At 39.1% G+C, this 12496-nt stretch overlaps 1 protein-coding gene across 3 annotated transcripts in view; it reads right to left on the minus strand.

The window, feature by feature from the left end:
- Positions 1 to 585: 585 nt before the first annotated feature.
- The window catches only part of LOC122557619 (organic cation/carnitine transporter 2-like), a 119123-nt gene continuing 107212 nt past the window's right edge, over positions 586 to 12496 (minus strand). For all 3 annotated transcript variants that reach the window (XM_043705390.2, XM_043705370.2, XM_043705380.2), the window contains exons 10-12: positions 6036 to 6171; positions 4045 to 4195; positions 586 to 1037 (exon numbers count right to left, since the gene is read on the minus strand). In XM_043705390.2, coding sequence (XP_043561325.2) covers positions 4075 to 4195; positions 6036 to 6171 — 257 coding nt within the window. In that variant the 3' untranslated portion in view covers positions 586 to 1037; positions 4045 to 4074. The remainder of the gene's footprint in view (positions 1038 to 4044; positions 4196 to 6035; positions 6172 to 12496) is intronic.

The raw sequence follows: 12496 nt of genomic DNA on the forward strand, positions 1-12496 counted from the left end.
AACTCAGATAGAAATAACCTATTGCCTCTTACAAACTGAATTGAAGTAGGCACATTTCCAGTAAGTTTGACATGACTGATCGATTGTGAACTGTCAGCTCTCACATTATCTAAAACTGATGCTAATTTCAGGTTTGCAGGCAACACTGATTAATGCAGAAAAGTTGACATGATTTATGTTTTACAACTGTTTGTCAGTCATCATAGACTACTTTAGCACATCTGCTGGAAGTGAATACTTTGCAGGAAAACTGGAAGAAGCCTGGAAGAAGATTACTGACATCATCACTTTTGGGGTGTAGGTAGTTTGGGTTCTGGAGGAATTAGGGTAAAGTAGAAGGAGTTTTGCTAAAAAAATCTCTAATTGAATTTGGAGCTGGTCTGAAAATGGAATTCATTTATACATTGTTTAAAGGTAATTGAAATATTTTAACACATAGTAAATGTTTCTTCTGGACAGAGCTTAGCTTTTGGCTCTATATATCACGAGCTAGCGGAAGTTAGATGTGCAAACATTCCTTTTGAAACAAAAACACATTTAGAATACATTTTGGTGAGAAAAAAAATCAAACTCAGTATCATGAACAGCAGTCAGACAGGAGAGAACACTTTAATACCAAGATTACTAGTTGAAACAGACTTTCTTTTATGTTACCTTTCCCTCCCCTTTCCACCTGTTTATCATTTTGATATATTTACTTGGGTGGCCTTTACTTCAGATGGCATAAGGTGGTTTATTGCAGTAACACCAGTCTATGGAGTAAATGGAGCAAAATTACTGTTTGTTAGAAGATAATTATAGGAATCAAGTAAGTTGTTGAAAAGTGTAATAGATCGCTTCCTTTCTGCAGCAATGTTTTTAAACTGAATTAAGGTCCTGGTGTACAAGTATCCAATGGCAATGTGTTCCTATAGTTGCAGTAGGTTTTTATCTTATAGCTACAAGTGGCATCCAATCAATCTTTTTAAGAAAGAGGGATGGTTTGGGACATCCATGCACCCTCATTCTCTCAGCTGGAGAGCAATGTTGTGGTTGATCTAGGAATATAAGGAGAAAAACATCATAAACAGGGTATAAAATAATAAATAGAAACAGTAGTGGACCATATCTTTGTCTGTTCATCCATTCAATAAGAACATTGCTGAATTTCAAAATCAACTCCATTAGCTCACATTACCCCCATATCCTCTCATTCCTTTAATGGCTAAACATCTCAGACATCAATACATTCATGGATTGAGCATCCATAAGCCCTCTGGGATGAAGAATTCCAAAGATGCATAACTTGTTGACTGAAGAAATGTCTTCTCAACTCACTCCTATGTGGTCCATTGCTTATTTCCAGCCTGTGACCCCTGGTTCTGGTCATTGGATACAAACCTTCAGCATCCATTTTGTCAAATCCTGTTAAGAATTTCATACTTCTCAACATGATCTGCTCTTTTCTTCTGAACATTTGAGAATTAACCTACGTTATGTAATTTATTTTCACGGAGAATTGACCTAGTGTATCATTGTTCTATCTTCTCTAAGGCAAATACATTGTTCCCTAAGTATGGACACCAGATATTTCTGTCTCAGTACTTCAGGTACGGTCTCCTAAAAGCTCTACATAATTCCTTGTTGTTGTACTCCAAATCCTTGCACTAAAGGCTAACATATGATTTGGCTTCCTAGTTGTCTGCTGCACCTATATGGTGAAAGTGAGGACTGCAGATGCTTGAGATCAGAGTTGAGAGTGTGGTGCTGGATTCCTGATGAAGGGCTTTTGCCTGAAACATCGATTCTCCTGCTCCTTGGATGCTGCCTGACCTGCTGTGCTTTTCCAACACCATACTCTCAACTGCTGCACCTATATGTTGCCTTCCTGCGATTTTGGTACACTGATCTGCAAATTCCTCGTATTTATTACATTCACTTATTAAAAGATATTTTGCTTTCTCACCAAAGTGTTCAATTTCACATTTCTTCAAACTAGATAGGATTTACCACATTTATGCCGAATCATTGAATCTGTCTAAATCCCATTGCTATCATTTTGTTTTCTGCTCACTGCATACTTCCTCCTCCCCCAAACTTTGTCACATCAGAAAGCCTGGTTATTTTCCTTATCTAAGCTGTTGATATAAACTGGAAATGGGTGAGGCCTAAACACTTATTCCTTGTGGCACTCCTCAAGTTGCAAAACACCATTGTGAAAATGACCCAGTTATGCCAACTGCCCATTTTCTGTATGTGAGCAAATCCTCAATGTATCTTAATGTTGTATCCTCATTACCATAAAACTTAAGCTTGTTTTAAAAATTCTTGCATGGCACCTAACTAATTATCTCTTCTGAAAATTCACATGTAAACATTAACTTCCTCTCTCTTATCTCCTTCTGGTTACACTTCAAATAGATTTGTGAAACACAAATACCTTTGCACAAAACTGAAATATTGAGAGTCTCTTTCAATCTAATCATGTCAATCATAAATGTCACTATTTTCCTTACCTGCTTTGTCTGGGACATGCAAGGCACCTCTGGACTGCCAATGCTAACTAGATAAGCTGTGACCTTTTGAAGATGGTGGCAGTGCCAGGAATCCCAGGACACAGTGGTGACTACTTCTGGGTATGGTGATTAGGAGAAATGGAGAAGCAGACAACCACAGGGGCATGGCACATTGTTAATAAGCTGAGTCTGGGAGGATAATGTGAGAACACCCCCAACCCCCCCCACTCCAAAACCAAGCCATTCATGAGCCTCATCAAAAATTACACTTAGCTGATTTTCTATTACAATTCGGCCCATTAACTTTTCCTAAAATGTGCTTGAAATTATTTATTTAGAGGTGTACAGCATGGAAACAGACCCTTCGGTCCAACTCCTCCATGTCGAACAGATATCCCAACCCAATCTAGTCCCACCTGCCAGCACCTGGCCCATATCCCTCCAAACTCTTTCTATTCATATATGCATTCAAATGCCTTTTAAATGTTGCAATTGTAGCAGCCTCCACCACTTTCTCTGGAAGCTCATTCCATACCCGTACCACTCTCTGTGTGAAAATGTTGCCCCGTAGGTCTCTTTTATATCTTTTCCCTCTCACCCTAAACCTATGCCCTCTTGTTCTGGATTCCACAACCCCAGGGAAAAGATTTTGTCTATTTACCCTATCCATGCCCCTCATGATTTTGTAAACCTCTATAAGGTCACCTCTCAGCCTCCGACAGTCCAGGGAAAACAGCCCCAGCCTGTTCAGCCTCTCCCTGTAGCTCAAATCCTCCAACCCTGGCAATATCCTTGTAAAACTTTTCTGAACCCTTTCAAGTTTCGCAACATCTTTCCGATAGGAAGGAGACCAGAATTGCACGCAATATTCCAACAGTGGCCTAACCAATGTCCTGTACAGCCGCAACATGACCTCCCAACTCCTGTACTCAACTCTGACTAATAAAAGAAAGCATACCAAATGCCTTCTTCACTATCCTATCTACCTGAGACTCCACTTTCAAGGAGCTATGAACCTGCACTCCAAGGTCTCGATGTTCAGCAACACTTCCTGCGACCTTACTACTAAGTGTATAAGTCCTGCTAAGAGTTGCTTTCCCAAAATGCAGCACCTCGCATTCATCTGAATTAAACTCCATCTGCCACTTTTCAGCCCATCTGATCAAGATCCTGTTGTAATCTGAGGTAACCTTCTTCGCTGTCCACCACACCTCCAATTTTGGTGTCATCTGCAAACTTACTAACCATACCTTTTATGTTTGCATCCAAATCATTTACATAAATGACAAAAAGTAGAGGACCCAGCACCGATCCTTGTGGCACTCCACTGGTCATAGGCCTCTTGTCTGAAAAACAACCCTCTACCACCACCCTCTGTCTTCTACCTTTGCACCAGTTCTGTATCCAAATGGCTAGTTCTCCCTGTGTTCCATGAGATCTACCCTTGATAACCAGTCTCCCATGGGGAACCTTGTCGAACCTACTGTCTACTGTTATTTCCATGTGCATTGGAATTGAAGGAAGGAACAAAAGAAAATGAGAAATGTACCTGTATTTGGGGAATTAACTCCTGATTGCATTACAGTCCAGCTGTCAAGATGGCCGAAGAAGTGATATCATCTTGAGGTTGATGGTTCTGTTGTACAGTTGTTCGGTAGGTGGAAAGCTTACAGCAGTGCCCTTTTGCTGAGCCATAGCAGCTTCAAGAAAGAAACCGTCCAAATATATTTCACTGTAAAATCTGTTAATTCATATGGTAGATGTCTTTTGCCATTTCTACTTTTTATGGATGCATTAAACAGTGTTACCAGATACTCTCATTAGGTTTGCTTTCTTCTTTTTTAGTATATATCTTTAAAGGAGGAGCTTATTGTGATAAAGATCTTTACATTGGATCTTCATTTGGTTAAATTCAGGGCATTTCTATGATTCATTATTAGCAAATTAAACACACCTCTCTCTATTTCCTCTCCTTCAAGTGAAGAATTTTTGAACAGACATTTCATATCACTCAGATAACTCTAGTTTAATAATTTTGGCTTTCATTGACAAAAAAACATTTAACATTGCATATTTTAATCTCTGCTTTGGAAATAATTGATTCCACATTTCTTTCTTGAACTCCAACTCTATTTGGTTAATAGTTATGCAACTGTCATTAAGTTTTGTTATTTTGTTCATGGACATTGTGTTCATCAAAGTCTGTTAATACTTAGTCAGAGACATAGCATGAGAAAAAAAAACACAAGAACATAAGAAATAAAAGCTGCAGTAGATCACTGGGCACCTGAGCATGTTTCAACATTTAATACTGACATGACTTATCTTCTGTTTTAATTGAATGCTTACTATTTATCTTGATTTCTTGACAGACCAAAAAAAATGATTATTGTAGCCTTGAATATACCCTGATGTGGAGGTGCCAGTGTTGGACTGGGGTGGACAGGGTTAAAAATCACGCAATACCAGGTTGTAGTCCAACAGGTTTATTTAGAAGTATTAGCTTTCGGAGCACTGCTCCTTTTTCAGGTAGCTAGTCGAGTAGGATCATAGGACAGAGAATTTATGGTAAAAGATCATAGTGTCACAAACTGATGCAATAGATTGCTGTTAAGTCTTTCATCTTTTAGAATGGGTTGCAAGTTTCACTTCATGAATATGTAAATCCCAGAACTTTCTTTCAAGTCATATTCCCAAGATAACTTAAGATTTTTTCAAAAAAGGTGTCATCTCAGCTCAGACAATGCATTAAAGGTGTGATATTAGTGTCTGCATATATTCCAATCCTGAGTCAGACTGGTTCTATTTCCAAAGTAGGAATTTATAAAATTAACAACAATCTAGGTTTGTTCAATATATTGCATCAGTCGTATGACACTACGATCTTTTACTTTCAATTCTGTGTCCTCTGATCCTATCCCACGAGCCAACTGATGAAGGAGCAGCACTCTGAAAGCTTACAATTCCAAATAAACCTGTTGGACTGTAACCTAGTGTTGCGTGATTTCTAACTTTGAATATACCCAAAACTAGATTGCCCACTATATTCTGCAATTGGAATTCTATTGTTTTGCAACACTTTGAGAGAGGAAATGTTGTCTCATTATAGTTTCAAAATGATCTGCTCTCATGTTCTAAATTCTACACCGAGAGGAAAGACCCTTTCATTGTCTACCCTGTAAGCCCTTCAGATCATTGTACAACACAATAAAGTACTTCTCATTCTTTTAAACTCTGAAGAGTTTAGACATAATTTACTCAGCTTTTCATCATAGGCCAATTTGTTCTATCCAGGAATCAACCTAGCGAGCCTTCACTATACCTTCTTCAATGCAGATAAATTATTTCTTGTTTCCAAAAGCAAAACTGCAAACAGTACTCAGGTGTGGTCTTATGAAGTGCTATGCAATTGCAGCATAACTTCCTTTTTCTTGGAGTGCAATCCATTTGTAATAAAGGCCAACATGGCATTTTCCTTTTTAATTGTTTGCTGTACCTGCATGCTAACTTTCACATCTCTTCTTCACAGCATAGACTCACCAGCTCATTGGTTGCATTTGGTGAATCGTCTCTGAGAGAGGCTGGCCATGAGTTTCAGGCAACAACAAGCTTAATAATCCAGCAGTTACCATCAAACCGCCCAATAACATGAAGGCCAATATTTTACTGTAGGTAACTGGAAGGAAAAAGACAGCACTAGAATTAATGTGAAGATTCAGTACGAAAGCAATCTACTGTGCATGCTGGAAATCTGAAATAAACCTGAAAATGCTGGAAATACACAATAGGTTAGGTAGCATTTGTGGAGCAAGCAGCAGAGTTGATCTTTTGTGTAAATGAGTTTCATCAGAAGCCTCAGATTTGTGCATTCTCAATGTGAATCTTAATCTTTGCAGGAGTGGAGTGGCAAATCAATGGTGATTGACACACATTGGAAGATTCAGGACAATAACAATAATATAATACAATTCAGCACATGAATAGGCCCCAGTCCACCAAGCCTGTGCCAATTAGTAATCCTTATTTAGACCCAATACTTGTTGCCCATACATGGTTTCTATCCCTCTGTTTGCCTCCAGTTCATGTGTCTATCACGATATGTCTTAAATGTTGCTAATGTGCCTGCTTCCACCACCTCCACTAGCTGTGCATTCCAGGCACCCACCACACTCAGTGTGAAAAACTTTCTCTGCACTTCTCCCCTAATCTTGCCCCCTCTCAACTTGAACCTGTGCGCTCTTGTAGTTGACCTTTCCACCCTGGGAAAAAACCTCTGACTATCCACTCTATCTATACCTGGCGTCATCCCTCAGCCTCCATCTTTACAATGAAAACCATCCGAGTTTATGCAACCTCTCCTCATAACTAAAACCCTCCAGACCAGGCAACATTCTGGTAAACTTTCTCTGCGCCCTCTTCAAAGCATCTACGTCCTTCTGGTAGTGTGACAACCAGAACTGCATGTGAGCATAAAAGTTTTATACAGCTGTAACATAACTTATCAACTTTTATATTTGATGCCCTGGCCAATGAAGACAAGTGTGCTGTATGCCTTCTTGACCACCTTATCCATCTGTTTTGCTACTTTCAGGGATTTGTGGACCTGTATGCCCAGAACCCTCTGTATGTCAATGCTCCTAATGGTTTTGCCATTTATTGTGCAATTCACATCTGAATTTGATCTTTTAAAATGCATCACCTCATATTTGTCCAGGTAAATCATATAATCAATGAAGTTTTAATGCAGGGGTAACAATTCATTTTGAAATATTTGTATAAAAGCAGAACTTCTACACAAAAATATGCTTACATGTAATTTTTCTATTTGCTGAAGTCTATTATGAATTATATTATCATCCCTGATGAGACCGTCAACTTTATCTTATAGTAAGATGATTTTTATTTGAAGTAGACAAGGTTTAGGATCCCAGGTACTTATTAAGAGGATAAAGCCACACAATTCCATGATTTTGAACAAGTAAGAAAACTTTACCGTACAAAATTAGAACAGTAAATCAATTTAAAACATATAAACAACTTATAATTTAACATTTAGAATTAACATGAGGTAAATAACTGTAAAAGCTAAATACTCCAGAGAGGGTAGTAAAAAAACAAATTCCATGGATTTCTCAGCAACCACCTCCCAGCCTGACAGTTGTGACACTGCAAGTAATTAAATCTCGTTAAAAAATGTGTCTTATTTACAAGGGATTCTAATGCTTCCTTCTCAAAGATCTAGCCTTGAAATTCCCTCCAAATTATTGCATCACCATGTATCTCGTGACTACTCATGTTCTGGTAGTTCAATCTTGCACCCCAACCCCATGCCTCCATTCCCCAAAATTTCATTTCACTAAACTCCTGAAGCTGTACACTGGCATCTACTCACAAGCACAATTCCAACTCTTTTGTCGCCAGTTGTCTTCACTATGCTGACACAATTCCTAGGTTTCTCAAGGCTCAATATTTCTCAGCTGCATCAAGTGAATAATTATTGTGGGTTTCCTTTAGTCACACTTCCAGCTGCACTGAGCTATCAATGACTTCGGGGGACTTGACACTGCTGAGAATCTACTAACAGCAGCACTTGCTGCATGAAGCTACTCCTTCGCTTCTATGCTACAATTGACTTCTCTTCCAGAATGCATACAGATAAATTGAAAGAAGATAACATTCTTATGCTCTAATTGTCTCCATAACATTTTGTGCTCTGAGTGAATATGTTTTACAGCATTTTACTAAATCAGTCTAGCCCACACACCACACTGATTCCCTCCCTCCAAACTAACAATCCACCAATAGTCTTTCTCCTAGTCTTCTCCTACTGGCTTTGTCAATTAGACAGATAATCTGGCAATCTACCATGCAAGCAAACAACTGCTCAATGGCGACTAAGGACAGGCAATAAATGCTGGGCCAGCCAACAACACTCACATAAAGACGTAGAGTCATAGAGATGCATAGCACAGAAACAGACTCTTTGGTCCAACTCGTCCAGGCCAACCAAATATCCTAACTTAATCTAGTCCCATTTGCCAGCACTTGGCCTGTATCCCTCTAAACCTTTCCTATTCAAATCCCCATCAAAATGCCTTTTAAACGTTGTAATTGTACCAAATTCCACCACTTCCTCTGGCAGCTCATTCCAAACACGCACCACCCTCTGCATGAAAAAGTTGCCCCTTAAATCTCTTTTGAATCTTTGCCCCCTGACCCTAAACTTATGCCCTCTAGTTTTGGACTCCCCTACCCCAGGGAAAAGACCTTGCCTATTTATCCTATCCATGCCCCTCATGATTTTATAAACCTCAATAAGGTCACCCTTCAGCCTCCGATGCTCCGGGGAAAACAAAACCCCAGTCTATTCAGCCTTTCCCTATAGCTCAGACCCTCCAACCCTGGCATCATCTTTGTAAATCTTTTCTGAACTCTTTCAAGTTTCACAACATCTTTCCGATAGAAGGGAGATATCCTATGAATGGATTTTTGAAAATGAATTAGGAGAGGCAAAGGCCTAGTAGTATTACTGCTGGACTATTATTTCAGTGAGTCAAGGTTAGAGTGGTGCTGGAAAAGGACAACTGGTCAAGCAGCATCCGAGGAGCAGGAAAATCGACGTTTTGGGCAAAAGCCCTTCATCAGGATTGATGAAGGGATTTTGCCCAAAACATCAATTTTCCCATTCCTCAGATGCTGCCTGACTGACTGTGCTTTTCCAGCACCACTCTTATCTTGAGCTTAATCTCCAGCATCGGCAGTACTCACTTTCGCCTATTATTTCAGAGACCTAGGAAATGTTCGGGGAACCAGGTTTGTATTGTGTTATGGCAAATGGTGGAATTTGAATTCAATTTTTAAAAATCTGGAATTAAGAGTCTAATGGTGGTTATGAAACTATTGTCAACTGTCAGATAGACACATCTGGATCACTAATTTTCTTTTGGGAAGGAAACTGCCATCTGACCCGATGTGACTCCAGACCCACAGCAATGCAGCTGCCTTTTAACTACTGCCTGGGCAGTTAGGGATGGACAACAAATGCTGGTCTAGCCAGCAACCTCCACATCCTGAGAATGAATTTAAAAAGGGGAAATAGATCACTCAGCCTCTTGAAACTGCTCTACTGTTCAATAAGATCATGGCTGATCTGTTTACTCCACATCCTAGCCTACCTCTGACAACCACTTGCTTATCGAGAATCTATCTACCTCTGCCTTAGAAATATTCAAGGATTCTCCTTCCACTACCTTCTGAGGAGGTGATTTCCAAAGACTCACAAATCTCAGAGAGAAAAGAGAATCTCCTAATCCTTGTCTTAAATGAGTAAACTTTTAATTCGAGGCCCCTCATGATCCCATATGTTTCAGTCAAGTTGCCACTTACTCTGCTAAACTCCACCAGATACAAAGTTAGCCTGTCCAGCCTTTACTCATAAGTCAAACCATTCATTTCAGTTATCAGTCTAATAAACTGATGAGGATTTTACTGGCTAGGCCAGCATTTATTGCCCATCCCTAATTGCCCAGAGGGCAGTTAAGAGTCAACCACATTGCCGTCGGTCTTGAATGACATGTAGACCAGACCAGGTAAGGATAGCGTTTCCTTCCCTAAAGAACATCATGTTCACTAATGTCCTTTAGAGAAGGAAACCGTCATCCTTACATTAACTGCCCTCTGGAATGGGCAATAAATGCTGGTTTATCCAGCAATGCCCTAATCTCATGAATTAAAAAGAAAGATTTACCTGCTTTAAAGAATAGTTTATTGCACACAATATCTAGATGTGGTGTTACCAATACCCTGCATAAATTAAGCATAATCTCCCTACATTTGTATTCAATTCCTTTTGCAATAAGTTGCAGAATTCAATTAATTCCCTAATTACTTACTGCACCTGCATATTAACCAGCTATGATTCATGCACTGGGGCAGTTGTATTCTTCTGTATCTCAGAGCTCTGTAATCTATCACTATAGAGATTGTATGTTTTAAAATCTTTCTGCCAAATGGCAATTTTGCATTTTCCCACTTTATATTCCATTTGCCAGATCTTCATTCACTTATTTAATGTAACCATAGTCATTTGTAACATCCTTATGCCCTCTTCAGAACTTTATTTCCTATCTACCGTTATGTCATCAGCAAATTTCGCAATCATACTTTCAGTCTCTTCAACCAAACTGTAAAAGGTGGAGGGTCAAAAAATATGGTACTGGAAAAGCACAGCCAGTCAGGCAGCATCTGAGAAGCAGGACAGTCGACATTTCGAGCTTATGCTCTTCATCATTCCTGATGAAGACCTTATGATTGAAATGTCGACTGCCCTGCTCCTTGGATGCCGCCTGAGCAGCTGTGCTTTTCCAGCACCACACGTTTTGACTGTGGTATCCAGCATTTGTAGTTCTCACTTGCTTCCTGTAAACAGTTGAGGTCTCAGCTCAAATCTTTGTGAACAGCACTCATTCCAACTTGTCAGTCAGAAAATAAAACCTACTCTCTGTTTACTATAACTTAGCCACTCTTTGATCCATGGCAAAAATGTTACACCCTACATCATAAGCATTCATTTTCTGCAATAAACTTTGATGTGGCACCAAATCAAATGCCTTCTGGAAATTGAATCCTCCAGATTACCTTCAATTTTACTAAGTGACCTGCTTTAACAACTTTAAAGCTTCCCTACAACATCCCAACAACAGATGTGAAGCCAACTGATCTGTAATTTGCTCCTGTCTATCTCCATCCCTTTTTTTATGAAAATCATTAAATTTGCTATTTTTCAATCATATGGAATCATCCTCGAATCTAAAGATATTTGGAAAATTTAAACTAACTTGCTAATTGTCCCACTAACTATTTCTTTTAAGACCCTGGGATGAAGCTCATCAGGATCCAAGGTCTATCAGTTACAGCTCCATCAATTTTCTCAGTACCATTTCCCAGGTGATTATAATTTTCTCAGTTTTGTTGTCCCTTCAATTTCCTGATTTACATCTATTTCTGGAATGTTACATGTATCTTCTATGAGGAGCTATTATTCAATTAGTAGGATGCCCATGTTTCCAATATTCCCAGATTTCCAGCATACCCAGTTCCCCGGTAAATATTAGAACATCATTCTGTCAGTATGTTTTTTTTCTACTTTTTCCATTTTTGAGGGATGTATAAGGGTGAGAGGTTCGTTTTCTCTTGTTGTAGCATTCTAGCAGTTTGATCACATGTACAATACACATATTTCTTCTATGGTTGAATTTCTGATTTACTTTTACTTTGCTCCCAGTGACTAGTGTGGAGCAAAAAGACCTGAGTGTAGTTATGTATAAGTCACTAAAGATGGCAGGACAAGTAGGGAGAACAGTTACTAAAGCGTATGGTATTCTAAGCTTCATTAATTTGATGTATAGAGTCCAACAACGGGAAGTTATGCTGAAACTAGATAGGGTACTTCTTAGAGTTCAGCTGGAGTTTGCTGTACAGTTCTGGGTGCCAAATTATAGGAAGGATGTGAATGCATTGGAGACAGCGCAGAAAAGGTTTCTGAAACTGGTTCCAGAGATGAGAAACTTTGGGTATGAGAATAGCTTGGAGAAATTGTGCTTGCTTTAAATGTTGTTAAATGTGAACTTATCCATTTTGGAAAGAACAAGGGAAAAAAAGTATAGCATTTAAACAGTGAGAGCTTGCAAAATATCATGGTACAGAAAGATCTAGATAAATTGGTATATGAATCATAAAAGGGTTTCATGCAAACAGCAAGATATTGTAACGGCAATACGAATGATGTAGTTTATTGCAAGAAGAGTAGAATGCAAGAGTCGGGATGTTTTTCTGCAGTAGTACAGGGCATTGGTGAGACCACATCTGGAGTACAATGTACAGTTTGGCCTCCTTATATAAGAAAAGATACAATTGTGTTAGAAACAATTCATAGAGGGTTTACTTACCTGATACCTACACGGGAAGGATTATTTTATGAGACAAAGTTGAATAAGCTGGAC

Source organism: Chiloscyllium plagiosum, unplaced genomic scaffold (assembly GCF_037043375.1).
Source record: "Chiloscyllium plagiosum isolate Xiang-an unplaced genomic scaffold, Cpla_swu_hap1 HiC_scaffold_2, whole genome shotgun sequence".
Lineage (NCBI taxonomy): Eukaryota > Metazoa > Chordata > Chondrichthyes > Orectolobiformes > Hemiscylliidae > Chiloscyllium > Chiloscyllium plagiosum.